This window comes from Pipistrellus hanaki, assembly GCF_964339955.1.
Source record: "Pipistrellus hanaki genome assembly, chromosome: 15".
In the NCBI taxonomy this organism is placed as follows: Eukaryota; Metazoa; Chordata; class Mammalia; order Chiroptera; family Vespertilionidae; genus Pipistrellus; species Pipistrellus hanaki.
Window position 1 is genome coordinate 39,628,636 of NC_140517.1, and position 22,072 is coordinate 39,650,707.

The 22,072-nt window shown below is 59.5% G+C and overlaps 1 protein-coding gene across 18 annotated transcripts in view; it reads left to right on the top strand.

Annotated features, from left to right (window-relative positions):
* The window catches only part of POU2F2 (POU class 2 homeobox 2), a 76,948-nt gene that overhangs the window by 22,940 nt on the left and 31,936 nt on the right, over positions 1-22,072 (top strand). The window contains exon 1 of one of the 18 annotated variants that reach the window (XM_084905285.1): positions 15,965-16,087. The exons of 16 other annotated variants lie outside the window; for them this stretch is intronic. In XM_084905285.1, coding sequence (XP_084761411.1) covers positions 16,075-16,087 — 13 coding nt within the window. In that variant the 5' untranslated portion in view covers positions 15,965-16,074. Of the gene's footprint in view, positions 1-15,964; positions 16,088-22,072 lie in introns of those variants that run through there. One more of the 18 variants, XM_084905284.1, reaches the window with a different exon arrangement.

Here is a 22,072-nt window from a genome sequence, read left to right on the forward strand (position 1 = left end):
CACCGAGTCACCATGCCACACACGAAACACACCCAGGGCCTCCAGTCCACCGCGGAGACACACAGGGCCGTGGTCACACACACACGGAGTCACGTAGACACACAGGGCCGTGGTCACACACACACGGAGTCACGTAGACACACAGGGCCGTGGTCACACACACACGGAGTCACGTAGACACACAGAAAGCACACGGATCTCTGACACTCATAAAGGGAAGGGCTCCGGTTGTGCAGAGACGGCCACACCTACAGCCACCCACAGACACAGGCACGGAGCCGCACACACGGACACACGGGCTCGCACGCCACAGCCCCGGACACTCCCGGGAACACCCGGTGGGGGTTGGACACACCAACACTCCCATTTCCTGGAACACAGGGACGTACAGCCGCCTCGCTCCCTGGGGACGGGAGTCACGGAGACGCTCCTGGGACAGACGGAGCTCCGTGCGCATTCACACATGTGGGGACAACCAGAGTGGGGGATCCACTCATGGAGGTGCACCCGGAGCCCCAGTTCCCCGGGACACACCCACAGGCTGCTGGTGGCAGAGACATGACAGTACGGAGACACTGAGCCGTGCGGAGACACAGAGTCTGGGAGTCCCACCGCCGAGACTCAAAAGCACACGCCACCCAGCACATGGGGCACACGCCACCCAGCACACGGGGCACACGGGGCACATGCACACCCAACACACAGGGCACACTCCACCCAGCACACGGGGCACACACCACCCAGCCCTTTCCCCTGGAGCCTCCTGTCCTCTCACCCCTACACGTGCAGGCCAGGCTCTAGGGGTTGGGGGTGGCCAAGGCGGCTGTGTCCATGGAGCTCCAAGGATGGGGGCAGTCAGGGGCTGGTGAGTGGGCAACCAGCTGCCTGGGGTGGTCCCTCTGTTCTTGGCGTTCACTCACCCTCGCTCACTCCGACACCCCGCCAGGCCTGCCTTGCCCAGGGGCTCAGGACAAGATCTCTCAGCCCCCAGATACCCACTGCCCACCCCCAGAGACCCATCTCTCCCATACCTTCAAAGGACCCCACCTCCCTGAGCTGCTCCCAACCGAGGGGCTCCCAACTTTGGCGCCGGGGGGACTGTCCCTCGATTTCTCCCAGCCCCCTTCACTGCCAGGGTGACCCCACCCCCGTCTGTTCCCTGCCCACTCCCATACTCACCCCCTTCCTGGCTGTCCAAGCGCTTCCCTACGCTCTCCCGCCGCAGGGGGTGGTGGTGAGGGTGGGCCCTGGCCCCTCGGAGGCGAGAGTGAGGGGTACCCCGGGGTGGGGGGCCTGGGTGCGGCTCCGGGAAGGGAAGCAAGGCAGGCGGAGAGAGAGACGCAGAGGCAGGCAGGCAGCCAGCCGGCTTTATATCCCTGCCGTATTGATCCACCATGTCACAGCCCCGGTCGATAGCCAGCCGAGAAAGAGAGGGAGCGAGGGGAGGGGAGGTTTGGGGGAGGGCAGCGGGACCCCTATAGTCCTTGGCCCATCTGGGCCTTCTCGGCAGGCTGTGGGGGCACACACCAGCTGGCCCACCCCCCAAAAAAGCGGCCCGCCACCGTACCCTCCCCCTCTTCCTCTTGGCCGAGGCCCGCTCCCTGAGAGTCGCTTTCGTGAGCCATTTTAAACACAGATTTTCCCCGTTTCTTTTTGTTTCTGTCCGTCTTTCATTCGCTGTGGGCGTGGGTGGGGGCTCACAGCTGCTCGCTGCCTCGGGTCCCCTCTGCCCCACACCGTTGGGCTGGGCAGGGGTGAGGCCTGGAGGCTGTGCTGTGTTCGGTCGGTCGGGGACAGACATCAGTGCGAATCCTCCTTTGCCGTGGGACCAGGGGCAAGAGAGAGGACCTCTCTGAACGCCCTCTTCCCAGGCCATGGCTGGCCTGGAGCTCAGGAGGCCCGGCCACACCCGCCGCCTGCCCTTTGCAGCTGGAGCTCCAGCCGACGCTGTGCCAGGCCCGTGCCAGACACAGAGCTTCAAACTCCTCTCTCCTGTCCCCGGACCCCTGTCCGAGACAGGAAACACAGCTTCCCCTCAGCCGTCCCTGTAGAACCCGCTACCCCCTGCCCCCCCCTCTAAGCTCCCCTGACCTGGTGGGGCAGGGAGGACGGCTCCGTAGGTCGGAAGGGAGGAAGAGGGAGAGGCCCTTGGACCAGGCTGGGAACCCTGGGCTGTGCTTCCATCCGGCCCCCGGCCCTGCCTGTCTCCCTTCTCTGAGCCTCAGTTTCCCTTCCACCCCCTTCCGACCCCGGCCAAGCTCAGAAGTTTTGTGCAGCTCTGGGATCCACAGGGAGGGATGCAGACGGGGGCAGGGCCATGCGGAGGGTGAGGCCGGGGCCAGAGGGGTGCCTGCTCCCCCTCCCTCAGCGGGGCTTGCTGGGGTCCCAGGTGTTCCCCGCAACCCCCAACTCCCCGGGGCTCCGGCTCTTTGTCTGTCCGGATCCTCCTCTCCTCCCAGCCCAGCCTCCCAGAGGTTGAGGAATCACCTTAGCCTTGACCCGAGGGAGGGCAGAGGAGGGGCAGGCGGGCCCCACCCCCACCCCCTGCCCTTGGCCATCCCTGCAAGCCCTCTCCTCCCGGCTTCCTTCCGAGCACCCGCTGCCCCCCACCCCCAGCGCCGGGCTGCTGCTCCCTTTGTTAGGAAGGGGGAGGGGAGAGAGCCGAGCAAAGGGGACGTGCCTTGACCCTTGACCTCTCCCCTTCCCTCCTCCCATCTGGGTCCCCAGGGGCTCAGAGCCCCCTTGACGGACAGTTCTGACCATCAGCCAAATGGCTCTGGGAGTGAGCTGGGCCAGGTAGGGGGGAGGGGAGAGAGGCCTGGCGAGGGCCCTGAGCCCGTCTGAGGGGGGTGTTTCAGGGGTGTTTCCTGAGCAGCCGGGGGGAGGTAGGCACCCACGAGGGCAGACCCCCGGGGGGGGGGGCCTGGCTGCACTGGGGGGTGTGGAGGCAAATGGGGCTCTGCTCAGAGCCCGCAGCCCTGGGAGCCCTGTGGGTAGGGGCCTGGCCTGGCAGATGCCTGCCCCCACCCCCACCCGACCCCACCCCCACCCCCAGCCTGCGGCATCGGGAGTGCAGTGAGTTTTTTTAAAAAAAAAAAAATTAAAAGAAAAAAAATAACAGGAGCAGGAGAAGCTGGGGGAAAAATATATAAGAAAAAATATAATAAGAACTAAGCGGTGGCTGCAGGAGAGAGAAAGGGCAGGAGGCGGGGAGGGGGGCGCAGGGGGGAGGGCGGCTGGGCCCTGGTCGCTGCGGAGGCCCGGCTGCTGGCCTCTTCGCCGAGCCCTCCGCGTCCCCCCTGCCGGCCCCCTCCAGCCCCGATCGATCCAGTTTCTTGGCAATAAAGCATTTTTATTGTCAGCTGCCCTGAATGCCAAATGTGAGCCTGGTCCCGCTCCCCCCTCACACCGCTTCCTACCACCCCTCCCCCAGCCTCCCCTGCCCCCTCCCCGCCACCCCCACCCGGAACCAGCCTCGTCCATCACCGAGGCCCCCTCCTCTTCCTCCTCGTCCTGTCAGCCGCAGCCCTTCCGTCCTCAGCAATCCACCGGCCCCCGCCCCAGCCAGGCCGCGGGGTACCCTCCCCGGCCCCCAGTCTGCGGGGAGCAGGCGGGTGGGCTCTGGAGGAGAGGTCTCGGGGTGTACGGGGGATGGTGGACAGGGGGGCCTTCGGGGGGTGGCAGGGAGATGATGGCCACAGGTTGAGGAAGGTGTGGGCACTGGCAGCAGGCCGGGGCCAAGAGCAGGTGGGGGAGGCAGGCAGGCGGGCCCTCCGGTCCCTGCCGGAGATCAGGCACATCCTCCTCCGGAGCCTGCCTTCCCCCTTCCACGCTGGACGTGGGCCCCGGTCCCGGGGAGGCGGCTTGGGGCCGGGGCGGAGACGGGCTGGGGTTGGACACCTTTTCTATCTGTCCACCCATTTCAGCCCGGCCGGCCGGCTGGCCGGGGGCAGACGCAAACTTCAGGGCTGCCGCTGGAGGAGGGGATGCTGGGATGGAGGGGTGCCCCACCTGGATTGCAATTTACAGAGACCCTGGTGCCCCGCCTGGACTGTTCTTCCTCCCCCTCTTCCCTCTTTGTCTCCCCGGCTTTCCCTCTCCCTCTGTCCGTCTCTCTGGGTGACTGGACTCTCTCCTTTATGGCTGCCTCCCCTTCAGGGATGTAAGAACCCCCTCGCTCTTCTCTGCTCGCCCTGACGGTTCCCGGCTGTTCTTTCCTCACGCCCCTCTCGCTCTGCTCTGCTCCATGCGTCCCCCTCCGGCCTCTCCTACCTGCCTGCCCCCACGCCTCGGTCTCAGTCCACGGCCGTGAAAGGAAACGGAGGAATGCCAGCGGAAGGGACAGAGACAGGGTCTAAAGCCCCTCTCCTCTCTCTCAGTGGGCGGGGGAGTTAGAGCTCATCCACCCCTCAGAGACGGAGCTGGAGAGCCGGGGCCGGAGCCGAGCCCACGGCTGCCACAGGTTGCTGTGTGGCTTTGCTGCGCTCACTTGTCTGCCCTGAGCCTCAGTTTCCCCCTGAAAAATGAGCTGCTCCGATGGCCTTCGGGGCCTCTCCGGCAGGAGACCTGTGCCCGGCAGGGACAACCGCTCTCCCAGGCTCCAGGGGAGAGGGGGCGGCAGGTCCTCCTGCTGGGGAGCCTGGTCGCCCCTCCATCCAGGCACCTCTCCTCCCGTGACAGCTCAAGGCTGCAGGCTGCCCTCTCACCTGCTCCTGGCGGCTTGGCATGGTGATGCCGGATTGTCCTCTGGAGCTGGGCCTGGAAGTAACTGACCGGGCCATGCTTCAGGGCAGGGGTGGGGGACATGTCCCTCCATCAGCGCAGTGCTCCGTGCTCCCATCCCCTCCGCAGTCCTCACAGACACCGGGGTTTGGAAGGGGGGCAAGCAGCTTTGTGTCTGATCCCTCGCATGTGGGAAGAAGCAATCTGGGTTAAAAAGGGGGTGTGTATGCCCTGGCCGGTGTGGCTCAGTTGGTTGGAGCATCGTATAATAAAAGGTGGCGGGTTCGATCCCTGGTGGGGGCATATGTGGGAGGCAACCGATCGATGTTTCTCTCCCTCTTCCTCTCTCTAAAATCAATTTTTTTTAAGTTGTAAAAAAAAAAAAAAAAAAACCACAAAAACACCCAAGGGTGATGTACACACATGCATACCTACCCACATGTCATATGCTGGCTTAGGCCTAACACAGTTCTGGCCTTTCACCAGGAGGGATTTTCCTGTACTGCCGTCAGATAATGGTTTTGCAATTAGTAAAGGGTCTTCCCAATGGGAGAGAGAAAAATCCCTTTGGACCATGTGCTGGGGCAAGACCTGAGCCAAAGGGCCCGTCTGAGCGGGGCCGGGGGTGGGGGGCTGGGATGGAGAGGAGGTTGGCAGGTGGTCAGGTGTATGGGGTCTGGCTGAGGCCCAGGAAAGCTGGAAGGGGCTGAGGGGTCTGCGGGTGGGGGGTGGAGAGAGGGGGCAGGAGGTCAGCTTCCCACTTCTTGGCTTGAGAATCAGCCTCGGGCTCGGGTCCCTTTCCATCTGGCTCCGGACGCCAATCCTCTGAGAGGTCCTCTCTGACGGGCCCCTTTTCACTGGCCTCTTGTCGCCCCCAAACCTGCCCCTTTGCTCCTTCTGTTTTCTTGCTGGGAGGGTAACAATCCTAATGGTTACGCATGGACTTCGTACTGCCTGCGAAGCACTCCTCCGCCTGCGGGCTCTTGCTGGGTCCCCCGGCACCCTGGGTGGCAGGCGTGTCCCCCCTTTGCAGACGGGGACATGGAGGCTCAGGGGAGGGAAGCGACTTGCCCGAGGTCACCTGCCAGTGAGTGGCAGAGCGGAGACTGAGTGACTCTGGTCGGCCCTCTTCGTTGGTCCAGCCATAAATGTTTGTCAGGAGCTCACTGCTAGCCCCAGCCAGTTTGGCTCAGTGGATAGAGCGTCGACCTGCAGACTGAAGAGTCCTGGGTTCGATTCCAGTCAAGGACATGTGCCCGGGTTGCAGGCTCGATCCCCGTCTAGGTTGGGGCATGTGCGGAAGGCGACCCATCGATGTGTCTCTCTCACATCGATGTTTCTCTCTATGGCTCTCCCCCTCCCTTTCACTGTCTCTCTAAAAAACAAACAAACAAAAACAAGGAGAAAACATCCTCCGGTGAGCATTAAAAAAAAAGAAAAAGAAAAGAGAGAGCTTGCTGCTAGGAGTCGGATTCTTCCTGGAGGGACGTGGGGAACCTGATTGCCGGGGTGGGGGGTTCAGCCCCATCTCTGCCACCGACTTGCTGTGGCACCGTGGGCAGCGGGTTGTTCCTCTTTGAGCCTCAGTTTCCTCCTCCGGGTCACGGCCACCATCTTGCAGGTGTCTGTGCACGAGGAAATGGAACATGTCCAACAGATAAGATTATGTGACAAATGGCCTTGCCCTTCTCTCCTGCTCTTTCTCTGGATCTCGCCCGACCTCTAACTTTCAGCTCCTTTGAGCTTTTACATTTAGAGACCATCCTCCCCACCCCCCCTCAAACTACTGTCATAGTCATTGTCTGCTTGGATTCTCACCACCGCCCTGGGAGGGAGGGATTATTTTCTTGGTTTTACAGAAGTGGAAACTGAGGCTCAGAAGACTCCAGTCCTCTGCCCCAGCTGCTTGTCTCCATAAAGGATTCGCTTAACTGACACCCACACTCCACGTGTCCGCTGAGCACCTGCCCCAGGCCGGGCCGTGCTGGGCGCTGGAGAGAAGCAGTGAACAGAGTGGACCCAGCCGGCTTTCATGGAACAAAAAAGCTACAGGGGGTGCGGTTCTTTAAGTGTGAATACCAATTAAATGCAACATCAGAAACTGTGATAAATTCCCCTAAAATAGAAACAAGACCAAGGAACCAACAGAGAGAGGGGGAGGCATTTAAACTGAACGTTGAGGGGTGAGGTAGGTTTGACCAGGTAAAGGATGCTCAAGGCGGAGGGGAAGGCTCATGCAAAGGGCCTGGGGTTGGACAGGGCTTGGTTCGAAGGCTGCTTTTCCTTTCGGCGGCAGAACCTGAAGAGTCCCAGGTTCGATTTCGGTCCAGGGCACATTCCTGGGTTTTGGGCTTGATCCTTAATAGGAGGCGTGCAGGAGGCAGCCAAACAATGAATGATTCTCTCTCATCATTGATGTTTCTATCTCTCTCCTTTTCCCTTTCTCTCTGAAATCAGTTATATATATACATTTAATATATTTAATTGATTTTTTACAGAAAGGACGGGAGAGGGATAGAGAGTTAGAAACATCGATGAGAAAGAAACATTGATCAGCTGCCTCTTGCACACCCCCCACCGGGGATGTGCCCGCAACCAACGTAAATGCCCTTGACTGGAATGGAACTTGGGACCCTTGAGTCCACAGGCCAACGCTCTATCCACTGAGCCAAACCAGTTTGGGCAGTAAAAATACATTAAAAAAAAAAAAAAAAAAAAAAAGACTTCTCTGTGAAGAGGATGAGTACCTGTAACCCTGGAATAAGTGAGGGAACACACCACGGGAAAGATGGGAGGGAGGAGGGAACAAAAGCAGAGGTCCTGAGGCATGTTGAAGCTTGGGCTTGGGTTGCAGGAACTAAGCCAGCCTGGAGGAAGTGATAGGTGGTGCCGTCTCAGAGGCTGACAGAGGCCAGGCCTCAGGCAGGGTCTGGATGGCTGGGATAAGTGTTGAAGCTAGCTTGAGTACCTTGGACAGCGGCCTGGGTCCGGGGAGCATTTGTAGCCATGAGCTCACCCTACCCAATGTGGGCTTCTTTCTACTGAGGTCTGCTTCTTGGCAGCGAATTGGGGTGGGGTGGGGATATGTGGGGAGCAGCTGATATTGCAACAAGTATGAATTGATCCCGCCCACAGGAAGCGCAATAATGTGGATGAGTCATAAATGTACAGCTTAATCAATCTCTATCCAGCGGACATTTGTGTGCTCACTACTTAGGTCGGGATAGAGGAGGCAGCCAGGGCCCAGGAGCCCCCGTCCTGTGTGCCCCTTCCCTAACACATCCCTGCCCCCCTCCCTGCTGGAAGCACCACTGCCCTCCCTTTGGGGGTAATCATTTCTTTCCTTGTGTTAGCCACCTGTGTATCATTTAATACATTCTAATTTTAATTAAAAATGAATATAATCTCATTATTAAAACCAAAAAGATAACAGAGGTTAAAATCCCCCTTTGAGCCTCCTCTGCATTCCCAGTTCTGGCCCTTCAACCACCCAAAGGAAAGGTGTAGTGTTTTTGTGTGCATTTTACATAAATGCTATTAGGTTGTATAAATTACTCTACAACCTGCCTTTTCATTCAGTAGGTCTTACAAAAGTTTCCATGTCCATACCCATAGGTCTGTCTCACTCTCTTTTATGACCACACTCTGACTATGAATATATTTATGTAGCCATGGTTCTGTTGTGGCATCTAAATTGTTTGATTTCTCTCTACTTCAAGCCTTGATATGGTGAACACTTTGTGAACTTTTTTGAATTCCTTGTGCATGGTGGCAAGTATTATATTTAACGTGAATGAGGTTTCTGTCAGCCCATGCTACTACCCGGATTTCACAGACAAAGGAGCCTGAGGCTCAGAGAGGTGACGTCACTTGCCCAGGGTCACACAGCAAGGGAATGGAGGAACCAGTTTCCAAATTCTCGTCTGTCTGGCTCCCTAGCCAGTGCTCATATGCACCTATACAGGTAAATGCAGCCTGTGGGACAGACGTCCTCATTCAACAAACATTCCTGGAGGCTGTCAGACCCTGCCCTGCCCCCAGACCTTGCCCCGTGGGGACAGACTCATTGAGAAGTGATTACAATGCCGTAGGATTAGTACTAAAGCCTGAGATGCTGCCTTGAGCTGTGGGAAGACTGGGGTCATTGTTACTAATTGGCCTGGGGCAAAGTCAGGGAGAGCTTCCAGAGGGGACCTTGGAGCAGAGTCTGCAGGGATGGGCAGAAGGTGGGTGACACAGGAAGCACAAAAGATAGGCATGTGAGGGAACCCAAGGTGAACAGAGGAAGAAGTGAGCTCGGAGGACAACAAGGGGAAAGAGGTTGGCAGGGGCCCATATCCACGTGAGCTTGGAGAGCTAGCCTTGGGACTTCTTCCTGTGAGCCACAGGAACCGAGAGGGGCCCAATCATTCAGCAAGCGGGGTTCGAGCACCCTCTATGTGCCAGGCAGTGTTTTTAGGTGTTGGGGATACCGCCGTGAGCAAGATGGAGGAGGACACCTGCCTTCAGAGCTCTTACACTTTTCAGAGGGGGAAGCAGGCAATCAAGTCACGGAGTTCCAGAGATGGTGTTGAAGAAAATGAAACTGCGTGAGGAAGGGAGAGGGACGAAGGGAGGGCCTCTTGAGGAGGTGGCCTTTGAGCTGAGGCCGTCAGGATCAGAAGAATGGGAGGAGACGAAAAACAGAATTCTAGGGGAGAGGTCAGCAAGGTCAGAGGCCCCAGGGTCAGGGCACACGAGTGTGTCTGACGTGTGCAGGGCCTGGAGGCCATGGTGAGGGGGTAGGGCTTGTCCTAGAGGCCTCAGTGAGTTGCTGGAGGGCTTCTGGACCAAGGACAAGGGCCCGTGTATTTCAGCCTCTGGATAGCTCCCTGTGCGGAGGGCGTGGCTGTGGCCTGGAGCCCGAGTTCAGTGCTGGGAGAGTGGGAAGTCTGGGCCCAAGTGGGGTGTGCAGCACGGGGGCAGAAGGGGGCCAGAGCCTCGTCAGGGGAAGGCTCAGGTTCCCAGTGGGTATGTGGTGAGGGGTGCCTGTTTTTGGAGGAGCTACAGTCTGAGACATAAAATCAAGCCGAGGAGCCAGAAGCTCAGCACGGTGGTTAGCCTGTGCCTGCAGGCTTCGGTTCGAGAGACTCCCGGTCCACGCCAGCCTAGCCATGTGGCCATGGGCCTCAGTTTCCTCATCTCTAAAATGGGGGTAATACAAGCCCCTCCTAAAAGGTGAGGAGTCGGTGGAACCCTGAGGACACTCAGCCAGGCCATCTTTAGATGAGGCCCACAATTCTGTATTCCTCCTCCAGCTGGTTGATTCATCAATCCATCCTGCCTGCGCTTGTTTCTTTCAAGCCGCAGGATGCTAGAGCTGGAAGAAGTCTTAGTGCGCCCCTCCCGCTCCACCTCCCACTTACGGGTGGGAAAATCGAGGCCCAGAGAGCACAGGGAGCTGGCCCTGGGTCACCAGAGGGTCAGCTTCAGGACGGGGACCTGGTTGGTCTTCAGACTTTTACCTTCTTTCAAGGCTTCTCAGTCTCTTCTCACTTGAGGTGGGTTTGGGAAATTGGTGGTGGTGGTGGGGATGCCACAGAGTGTTTGTGTCAATTTGTTTACCGAGCACCTGCTGGCTTCCTGGTGCACAGACCTTGCTGATTCCGAGATACCTCTTCCCAACCTCTTTCTTGGCACAGACACAGGTCTCTTGCCCAGCCCGGTCCCCTTCCCACGATCCATCGGTGATGGCCTCCGGCCGGCCCAGCCCCCTGCACAGCCCCCCATGTGCAGACTCACACTCTCACTAGGATTTGTAGTCTCTTTGCATCCTCAGGCCCCTTCCTCCCATGACGTCTGAGCCATTGTTCCAGCCTCCCCTCTGGTCATCTTGCCTGCAGATCCCCCCACCAGCCTGTCCTCTTGCCCGCCCCCCACAATCTTCCGTACACAGACTTTTCTCACTTAAAAGCCTTCCACCTACAACATCACATCCAACCTCAAGGCACACATGGTATCCTGCTGGGGACTTTCTCATCTCAGCTGGATTCCCCCTCCCCCCATCTTTCTATGGCAGGAAAGGCACTTCTGCATCCTGGCCCTCGTTTTTCACTTGTCCCCCACCCCCGCCTTCAGCCAGTCACCAATCCTGTTGCGTCTACTCTCAAAATTGCTTCTGGAGACACTTGCTCCTTTTCTACCTAACTCCCCCCACCACTGCCACCACCCTGTTCTCAGCTATCATCAGCTCTCACGTGGACCCCACCCATTTCTTCATGGCCGACCTCCTTCATGCCCTGGCCCCTCCAGACTAGCCTCCCGGGTGGCCGGCATCGTCCATGAAACGTGCACAGAACTGTATCACTCGTTGGCTTAAAACCTTCTCAGGGGTATCCCACTGAACTTACAGTAAAGCCCAAAATGCTTGCTTGACCCTACAAGGCACTATGGTCTGTCCCACCTTCCTCTCCATTTCACATGCCACATCCTCCTTGTTCACTCTGGTCCAGCCAGATGTGCCTCCATTTTCCCACTGAAGCTAGAGGCCCGGTGCATGACATTCGTGCACTGGGGGTGGGGGTAGGAGGTGTCCCTCAGCCAGCCTGCACCCTCTCGCAGTCTGAGACCCCTTGGGGGATGTCTGCTGCATGGGGAGTGGGTCTAAGCTGGCAGGCAGACATCCCCTGAGGGGTCCTTAGTGTTGCCACGGAGGCAGGAGAGGCTCCCGCCCTTGCCTCGCTGGCTGTGAGCCCGGCTTCTGGCTGAGCGGTACTCCCCTGTGGGAGTGCACTGATCACCAGGGTGCAGCTCCTGCGTGGAGTGTCTGCCCCCCCCTCCGCGCCCCCCTCCCCCCCTCCGCGCCCCCCTCTCACCCTCCACGCGCCCCCCCGCCCCCGTGGTCAGTGTGCATCATAGCCACCAGTGGATCCAACGTTTGGTCAATTTGCATATTAGGCTTTTATTATATAGGAGGTTTGCTGTGTTGCTTGCTGCCTCAGGGCCACCACCTCCTCTGTTCCTATGGCCTGCACGCTCTTCCCTGCGCTCTTTGTCTTATGAGTGGTCTAACTGCTGAGTAAGTGTACCCTCCATCTTACATCTATTCTTGAAAGCACTACTCCCAACTTGAAATTGCATATTTATTTGATAACGTTTTTAAATTGCCCTCCCCTCAAAAGGCTGTAAGCCACGTGGGGAAGAGAAAACATCTTTGCTTTTTCACAAAAATTTTCAGCTTTACTGAGGTATAACTGATTGTTTTGCTTTTAACCACGGTATTCTCGGAGCTTAGCAATGGCCTGGCACATAATAGCGTTTGTTGGATACTTACTGACTCAGTGATGGAATATCAGGGCATTTCATCAGCTCCAGGCTTCCCCTCAGACCGTGAGCTCCTGAGGCAGGTTCAAGCTCATCTCTGGGTCCTCAGCCCATGGCTTGTCCCGAAGGGGCACGTAGGAAATGTTTGAACGGAAGGAAATGGGGAATTGATGGGTTCCTTCAGCAGAAAGAGTCCAATGCATTGCTGAGTGTAAAAAATAGACTCTCAGGGCAGTGGGGGTTGGGCTGTGGGCTGTGAGGAGGTTCCAGTGTCCCTGACTGGGCAGGGAATGGCTTTCTGCTGTCCACCAGAGGACGGAGAGCATGTCAGAGCTCTGTGGAGGCCCATGGTGGAGCAGAGAAAGAGTAAGCCGTGAGGACAGGCCTGGCTTGAATCCTGCTCCACCACCGCTCACACGCTGTGTGACATGCGTTGAGTGACTCTACCTTTCTGAGCTCCCGTTCACCAGTAGAAAGGGGAGGATCACAGACCTCGCCTCCTGAGACTGTGGTGAAGATTAGCAATAACATATTGACTCCATTAGCACGGACTAGACAGTGATGCCGCTGCTGAGATATTTCAAGTCCCCGGATACTGGGTGCGCCTATGCACAACACGGGGCGCATACAGCTTGACCTTGCCTTGCCTTAGGACCACTGGGGAGGCAGGCGTGTAAGCAGGAAATGAAGGCTCCCGCCCAGAAGCCAGCAGGGTGGGGAAGAGGTGGGCAAACGGTGCCCAGGCCGAGCCAGACTGGGCTTGATTGGAAAGTACTGGAGGCCCATTGGAGGGTGGTATGGCCACGTGGCAGGACCAGCCAGACATCCCTTTTCCCATGTGTTTAGGCCCTAAGCCAGCTCCTCCCCGCCCCCACCCCACCCCACCCCCCGCAAAGGCTGCCCTGGCCTAGGCCTTGCTGAAGGCCAATGTGCAGAGATGCTAAAGGAGGTTGTTATCAATGAATCTCAGGCCCGAGTTCGTCTTCTGGCTCAGCCATCCACTCCGTGTGGCCTAAAGCCCAGGCTCTTACCTGCCGCTAAGCTGGGGGCCTGCGCAGCCTCTGAGCTCCCACATGGACAGGCCTACAGATTAGGCAGCGGTTACCGGGGGAGACCCCTGGGTCCCCACGCAGCGCGGTGGGCGCAGGGACACAGCCGGGGGCTCGGTGGTGATGCCGCCAGACACAGCAGCATCCAGAAAGAGGCTGGGGAACGGCGTCGCAGACAGGGTCCCCGGGGGCAGCCGAGGAGAAGAGGCCGTGGCAGGGGGCCCTGAGGGGTGAGGAACCCTGCTCCGCTGTCCCCGGTGGGCTGGCTGCTCCCCCCACCGCTCCCCGCCAGGCCCCTGGGGGACCTCGCTCTAATAATGTATTTGATCGACTCGCCGGCCGCGTACAAGCGATTATTGTCTTGTCGGGAGTCAAACGTATCGATCCGGCGAGAAATATGAGCGGAGCAATGGGGCCCGCGTGTCAGTTACCGGCCCCGCCGGCCCTGGGGAGCCCCCTGCGTCTCCTTTAATTACCGCTCAGCCCTGAGCCCGGCCTGGCCTCCCCGCGCCACCTCCTGCCTGGGCCCCCTGCACACCCTGGAGCCCCCCGCCGCTCCCCGGCGCCTGGGCCCTACCTGTCTGGCTCAATACAGCCAGAGGCCTCTCTTCCAGCTGGGTGGCCACCCTCCCCGCGTGGCCACCTCATTCCTGGCTGCCAGGCCTGCCCCCCTGAGTGCCCCGAGCTCTGCCCCTCTGTCCTTCAGGCGGGGGGCCGCTCACGCCCCTTCTCCTTCAAGGTTCCCTGACTCCTCAGGGACGCGGTTCTGGTCTGCCTGAGGCCATGAGAGCGGAGCCAACACCGGAGGGAGGCAAGTGGGGTGGGCGCCTTCATCCCACGGCTTTCCCGGCCTCCCCCCTCCCCGGCTCTCCTGCTCCGTGCTCAGCTGCAGGCCTGGGAGGGCAGCTCGGAAACGAGTGAAGCTTCTCTCTGCTCACCCGAAAGGGCCGCACCGGGTCATGTCCGAAACCAAGCTCCACACACGGGCGATAGTGACTGTGTCCTGGGTGGAGCGTCGGGGTGGCTTGTGGGGTTTAGGTCCCCCATAGTGTCCTCATGACCCTCATTTCCAAATCCCCCAAAACAGAAATCCTAGATCAACACAGAGTGGCCTGGGCAAATGGGCATTAAGACAAGGTTCCAGTACCCCACTGCCACCAGACTGCTGTCAGAAGACCCTCGTGTATAGAAATTCTGTATGAGAGAGAGAGATGGAAAGAGAGGGAGGGAGCGGGGGAGAGAGAGGAGGGAGGGAGGGAGGGAGGGAGAGAACAGGAGGCAGCATCTGTGAGTGAGAGCTGAGTTGATGCAGGGTGGTGTGGCTCTCCTCAGTGAAATGGCCTTTACAGTACAGGGCTGTGTGGAGTGCGGACAGCGGCTAGGACCGTCCCTCTGTCTGCAGATGGTCACGGGGTGTGTGGGTGCACAGGGCCCACGCAGACGGAAGGGCACTGTGAAGATCAGTCTGTGTGTTGTAGCCCGTGTGAGTGTGCACGGGTGTGAGTGAGGGCACACACGGCCAGAAGCATGCCTGGGCACACATGTGTAGATGTGCCCTGTGTCAGCGTGAGGGAGCAGAAGGGTGTCTGAACAGGCGAGTGGGCAGGGAGGGTTGGTGTTGGAGCCGCTGCCCAGTGTTTCTGTGTATCTGTGTGTGCACACGTGTGTGTGTGTGTCTGTGTGTGCACGTGTGTGTGTCTGCGTGTGTACACTGTGTGTGAGGTGCTGGGGTCCATGTGCAGAAATACTTGATTGTATGTGACAGGGGTCAGGGGCGGTGAGTCCAGGCGTCATTGTGCGCACATGTGTTTTGGGGGTTCCCCAGCTTAGGCTAGCATAGTGAGTACGGCAGGGCCGGGGAGGGCTGGTGGACTCTTTGGGGGAGCCAAGCAGCCCCGCGGCCTCGGACCCGGCACCGGGGCAGGGGTAAGGGGAGGCGAGGGGGGGCGGTGGAAAGGAGGGCAGCGCCTCGGCCGCGCCTTTGTCTCGCCGCCGCCTGCACCGGGAGGCCTGCGCCTTTGTGTGACCCTCGCAGGTGTGCGCGCAGGGGCGGAGGCGGGGCGGCGGGGAGGGGAGAGGAGGGGAGGGGAGGGAGGGGCTCCCAACCCCGCGCCGGCCCCGCCCTCCCGCCCGTCGGCTGGGCGCTGGCGCCCTCTGGCGGGCGCGGAGGGAACGGCCCGGAGCACCGTGACGCAAAGTGCCAGCCGGCAGCTGGGGCCGCGCTCCCCGCCGCCGAGCAGCCTCAGGGCCGTGTTCGCCCCCGGCAGACTCCTCGCTGCTCCAGGGCAAGGCCCGGCCGGCGCCTTCTCGGCAGCACCCACAGGCGCCGCTCCCTCTCCGGGGAGGCCCTGGCGCCTCACCTGCCGGCAGGTGTGCGGCAGCCCCACTGCACCCCCTTTCCCCGCCCCGCACACAGCCGGCTGAAAACCCACCGCGAACGCCTCCTCCCGCCGCACTTTCCGGCTCTGCGCTCCTGTGAACCCCCCCCCCCCCCAGCTCCCTGGTCCTCAGTCTTCTCTTCTGTAAAAGGGGCCGATAGTGATTGCGCAGGAGAGGACACTTGTCCGGCGGGAACTGCAGGGTCTGGCTTTGGGAAAGCCTTCTCCCCCTGCCCCCCCCCCCCCCAATAAAACTCCCAGCCCTTTTTTCAGTGTTGTCATGGGCCCACCTTCCTTCCCAGGCCCACACGCCTCCTCCAGATGCCCCTGCAGGCACAGGGGCTGGGGCTGGGGCAGGCACCTCCTGGGGCACCGCGGGGAGCCAGCTCCCCCGGCCTGCCCACGCCGCCCCAGACCCCCACTTCCCCTACAGGCTCGATCTGGGGTCACTGCCTGCAGGGGTGGGCCTTCCACCGGGGTATTTTCCCTTCCGAAGGGGGCGGACCCTGCGGTTTCCTCCCGGGGTGACTTCCGGAAGGCAGAGAGGACTTGGCCCCCGGAGAGGCGGGAGGTGACACAGTTGTTCCCCAGCCCCGCGGGGCGGGCAGCGCGTTCTCTCCAGCATGGGGGCTCCAGGTAAGGGCTGCGCCCGGCGGGAGCTCCGGGCGGCTCCGCAGGGCTGGGCCTGCCCTGCCCTTCCTCCTCAGCCGCCTGCTTTCGCTCTGGACCTCCGCAGCTTCCCCTTCCCACCCTGGTCCCCCCTCCAACTCCTTCTGCTTCTCCCCTCCTGCACCAGGCACCTGGGGGCTTCCCACCTCTCCTCCCCATCTCCGCCGCCCTGTCCCAAAGGCTCCCGGGGAGGGACACAGCCGGGTTGGTAGTGGGCGCTTCTGGGGAGGACCAGGGGGTGGTGGGTGGCAGGAGTCAGGGCTGCAGGTGGGAGGGGAGGCTGATGGAGTTGCTGGGCTTTAGCGTGAGCGCGTCTGTGAGGGGTAGCGCCCGTCTCCTGGGTGTGATGGTCGTGTCTGCGTGTGCGCAGAGTGCGGGCTGTGGTGTGTGCGGTAGGTAGGGGTGGCCTTGGCAGTGATCTCTGGGCTCACGTCTTCACTGCATTGGCCTCCGCTGCCACCTCCTCCCTCCGGGAGGCCCATCCCGCCATTCTCGGCCCCCTTGCTCCGCTTTGTTTTTTTCTTCATGGCACTTAGCACCGCTGAAATTTTAGGATATGTTCGTGTGCTTAGTAACTGCTCCCGAACCCCCCCCCCCCTCGCCCCCATCATGTAAGTTGACTGAGTGCACATTGATCGCCAGGTACTGCTCAAGAGGGTTTGGGTTTGTGGCCTCGTTTGGTGTAATGTGTCCTTCTCTGCATAATGATAGCTCTCTCTGCGCGATGCCAGTGCTGATGGCAGAGTTAAGGGAGGTAATATGCCATACGCCGGTGCCTAATACAGTGCCCGGAACATGGCAAGCGCCGATGCTCCGTGACTGCTTTATTTGTGACCATGCAGGCATGACTGTGGGTACCCGCCACATCTCTGGGTGTCTGTGGGGATGAGCCTTGCTTTGGAGCTCGCCATCCTGCGTGCCTCGGTGTGTGGGATCCGTCACCAACGCGCATTCACTCGGCAGTTCTGTGCCGGGTGTTGGAAACACAGCTGAGAGGCAGCTTCCGTTCTGTATGCTGGCGTCCCCAGTCCAGGGGGAGAGACAGATCTGTCACCGGGGAGTGGAGCAGGCACAGGGAGGGGGGTCCGGGCTGGGAGGCCGAGGCACGGGGGACTGTGGGAGCCCAGAAGACTTGCCCAGGTCGGCCTGTGGGGTGTCAGGGAAGGCTCCCCAGAGGAGGGGATGTCTGGGCTGACATGTGAAGGGTGAGTGGCTGTCAGCATGGCAAAAAAGGTGGGGAGGGGATTAAGATGGAAGGAAGACACGTTTCGGGATCACGTGATTATTTATCGAAATGATCATATGTGCAGTCATGTATGTATGTTCGCATCCATGGTGGAGACAGACGTCCAGGGCATCTGCACCCACAGGCTGACCAATCCCTCAATGAGGTTGAATGTGGGTCTTATATGTGCCAGGCACGGGGTTAGACCCTTTACTTGGGTTTCTCACTGAACTGGCCCGCCCTGGTACCCCTCCCCGCCTCCCCCCCACCCCTCAACGTGACAGGAATGAATGCATTGTGTGACCTGGGGCAGATCACTCTGCTGCTTGGTCTTGGGCTGCACATCCGGGGACTGGGTTCAGGTCTACCCTGGCCATTTCCCAGGCTGAGGAGGCTCTGGGTGTGTGAGTGTGTGCACGTCTGTGTGTGTGTGTCTAGCTTAGTGACCTGGGTGTATCTGTGGATGCACATCTGTCTTAGTGACCTGGGTATGTGAGTGTATGCACATCTGTATCTATCTGTATGTCTGTGAGTGACTCTGGGGTGTGAGCTGTATGAACATCGATGTGTGTGTGTGTGTGTGTGTGTGTGTGAGAGAGAGAGAGAGAGTTTCTGTCTGAGTGACTCTGGATGGTGAGCATGTGCATGTCTATCTGTGTGTCTGAGTGACCTGGATGTGAGTGTGTGTGTGTGTGTGTGTGTGTGTGTGTCTGAGTGAGTCTGGGTGTGTATGTGCACATCTGTATCTGTCTGTACTTAAGTGACTCTGGATGTGTAAGTGTGGAATGGCCATAAACAACCCACCAAACCTTCTGTGCCAATGGCTCTCTCAGTGTGACTCGGGGTGTGTGTGTGTATAAGCAAGTGCAGGTGTGCACACTCACGTCTGGTGTGTTTTGCATATCTGCCAGTGTCATTGTGTCTGGGCCTCTGTCTTTTTTTTTTTTTTTTTATCCCCATGTTGGGCCTTTATTTTTTTTTAAATATATTTTTTGTTGATATTTTAAAGAGAGGAAGGGAGAGAGAGAGTTAGAAAGATCGATGTGAGAGAAACATCGATCAGCTGCCTCTTGCACACCCCTCACTGGGGATGTGCCCGCAACCAAGGTACATGTCCTTGATGGGAATCGAACCCAGGACCCTTCAGTCCGCGGGCTGACGCTCCATCCACTGAGCCAAACCGGTTTCGACTGGGCCTCTGTCTTCATCTGTACACATTCCTGTGTGGGGTCTGTGCACATCTGTGTGAGTCTGGGACCCTGCCTGGGGTGTGAGTGCACTGTGGCAGCTCTTACCTGTTGTCAGCACAGCTGTACGGCCACAGCTCTTGTTGTGTCTGCCCGTACCTCCATCCCTCCCTCCTGACAGCTCAGAGTGCTCACTCCCCTGAGGCTGCCCGGGGACAGCTGTGGGCTGTGGGGGTGTGAGGTGTGGTTCCTGAGGAGGCCGGGACTGGGCCAGCTGGGCCCGCAGAGGTTCCCGGCAGCGCAGACCCAGCCCAGAGGGGCTCCCAGGCCAAGCCCTGATTGAAGCGGGCTGAGGAGGCAGGGGACCCAGGGGACTGGCCAAGCGGGGCCGGGAGGGGTGAGGGGCAGCCCTCGGGCCCTCTATATTTAGCCCCGTTTTCGGTAAGTGCTAACGAGAAGCTGACCCAAGTCTGCTAAAACTGGCTGGGGGAAATGCAGAGGAGAAGTGAAAGTCGGGTGGGAGGGGCAAGGGAGGGGTGAGGAGCAGAGGGCAGCCCGAGTTCCAGGCCTGGGGCCGTCGCCTGGGGCGAGGCCAGAGGGTGTGGGCACCCTGGGTGGGTCTGACTCAGGATGGTGGGAATCCAGGGGCCCACAGGGTCTGTACCGCTTTCCCTGCCCTTTCGGCTAAAACGTCACATGCTGCCTGGGAGGGGAGGAGGGCAGGGTGGCCGTAAGTAACAGCCGAACTTTCTGTGCAAATGCGGCTTTGAGCGGGACAGCAGGAGCACATGAGAATCCCAGGGAGGGCGCCTTTTGAAAATCTGATACTGGCCGGCGTGACTCAGCGTCGACCTGTGAACCAGGAGGTCACGGTTCGATTCCCAGTCAGGGCCCATCCCTGGGGTTGCGGGCTCCATCCCCAGTGTGGGGCGTGCAGGAGGCGGCCGATCAGTGATTCCCTTTCATCATTGATGTTTCCATCTCTCTCTCCCTCTCCCTTCCTCTCTGGAATCAATAAACATATATATATATTTTTTAAACTCTGATGCTCAGGTTGCACCCTGTCCTAGTGACATCTTGCCTGGTGGGGGAATAACATCAGTATTTCTGTAGCCACGAGAGAGGGTCGGGGCAGCCCTGCCTGGGCCCAGGGGCAGGATGCCTGCGGGTGGGCAGCTCAGTGGCCTCTCGATGGGCTTGCCGGTGAGTGCCCGCCAGTGTCCATGGGGCCCTCGTTGGGCTTTGGGTTCCTGTTTGAAATGGAGCCACTATTCGTCCTTGGAGGAGAAGAGTCATCGAGGCCTGGGTGAAGGCAGCACCGGCCATTCTGCCATCCCCCAGCCGCCGTGCAGTGGTGTGTGTGTGTGTGTGTGTGTGTGTGTGTGTGTGGCGGGCAGGGGTGGGGGGGTAGGAGGGGGGTTGGGGTTAGGGAGAACGAAGGAATCAGAGCGGTGGAAATGTCCCCTCAAACCTTGTTTGCCCCTTCAGCCACTATCCCTGCGGAGGGGGTGACCTAACGGTGAGGCTAGACTGCTTGGTCCAGGCGACAGCAGGGAGAGGGGCTTGTTTGGGCCGGATCAGGTCCTGGTCCCTCCGAGGTTCTTTCGTGGATGTGTTCCTCCCAAAGACTCAGCCCCAGCCTGAGCAGCGATGGCGGCAGCCCGTGTCCACAGGCTGGGGCCAGGAGTCACCGCCCCGGCGGTCAGGGTATGTTCGGGGCAGGGGCACCCAGAGGAGAGGGACACCAGCCTCCTGGGGAGTCAGGGAGGACCTCACAGAGGAGGTGGTGTGGGAGCGGGGCCTTCAAGGGGAGCAGGAGTTGGTGCCGGAGAAGGAAAGGGTGGCCTGGGTGCGAGAAGAGCAGAGGCAAAGGCCTAGAAGGGGGAGAGCAGGGCTTGGGGCCACTTTTGTGTAGGGAACCCACATTCCCTATGCTGGGCAGTGCCAGGCACCCCAAGATAAGACAGACCTGCTCACCCCTCAAAATAACGATTTGGGGTGATGCCCCAAGCCTCACTGCTAACGTGAGATAAATTTTTGAGCAGGCGAAGGCTACCCCTAAGGTGACAAGCCTACTTTGCGGAATGCCTGGGTGTTGCGATCTGCCTGGGGGTGGGGTGGGGTGGGGGGGGGAGACAGAACTGTCCTTGAGGGGATCCTAGTCTGATGGGGGGAGACATACTGGGGCCCACATGGCTATAGCCTCCAGGACATGGTGAAGGAGATGCTGGGTCAGGACGGAGGGGGCAGGGAGAGTCTCTGGGGCATCGGGAGTGGCGACTTCATAGAGGATGGATCCTGTGCTGGGTCCTGAGGGATGAGGAAGAGGCCGCCAGGTAGACAGTGTTCCAGGCAGAGAGACCAGCTCCTGACGAGGTCTCGGGAAATCTGGGTAAATGGCAGAGAGACAGGAGGACAGAGACAAGGAAGAGACAGACTGCGGGGAGGGACAGCAGCCAGCATTTATTGTCTGCTCTTCGGAGTGGGGTGATGCCAGGGATGAGTCAGACCTCACTTTGCATCCTGGTCTGGTGGGAGAGGACTGGGACACAGGTGGCCACAGCCCTGTAGCTCAGGGCTCGGACAACGGGGAGGCACAAGCCTGAGAGGCCGTATCAGTTGGCTAGGGCTGCTGTAACAGATAGCACAACTGGGCGGCGTAAGCAGCAGAAATTAATTTTCTCAAAATTCTAGGAGCTACCAGGCCGGTGTGGCTCAGTGGTTGAGTGTTGATCCAGGAACCAGGAGGTCACGGTTCAATTCTTGGTCAGGGCTTGATCCCCAATGTGGGGTGTGTAAGAGGCAGCCTATCAGTGATTCTTATCATTGATGTTTCTATCCCTCTCTTCCTCTCTCTGAAATCAATAAAAACATATTTTTTAAAGAAAATTCTAGAAGTCCAAGGTCAAGGTGTCAGCAAGGCTGGTTCCTTCTGAGGCCTCTCTCCTTGGCGTGGGAGAGTCGTCTTTTCCCTGTGTCTTCACTTTGTGTGTGTCTATCCCACTAGTCATATGGGGTCAGGGCCCACCTGATCCAGAGACCCTATCTCCAATACAGTCACACTCTGTGGTCCGGGGGTGAGGGCTGCAACCTATGAATGTTGGGGGACACGACATAGCCTGTAGCAAAGGCCAAGGATGAGCACAGACTCGCTGGGGTGGAGGGGAGGTCAGAGGCTGCCCTGGTCTGTGGCGGGAGAGGCATCCAGCCAGGTGGGGAGCAGAGAACCTGCGAGGCCCGGACGCCCGGAGAAGCAGAAGCCCCAAGCAGAAGGAGCGCCCGGTGTGGTAGAAGGGCGTGATGCATGAGTGGTTAGAGATGGCAGTGGAGGGTGGCAGGGCCACACCCCACGGCCAGGCCAAGGAGAGATGGGGAGCCAGGGGAGGGTTCAGGAAGGGCTGGATGAGGGAAGGCTCTCCCTGGGGCACTGTGGGCACCGGCTGGAAGGAGGGCACAGGGCCGGGCAGAGGAGTCAGGGATGGAGGAGGGGTGAGGTTAGGGCTGCCTTAGCGGTAGCTGTTGCCTGGAGCAGGGCCAAGG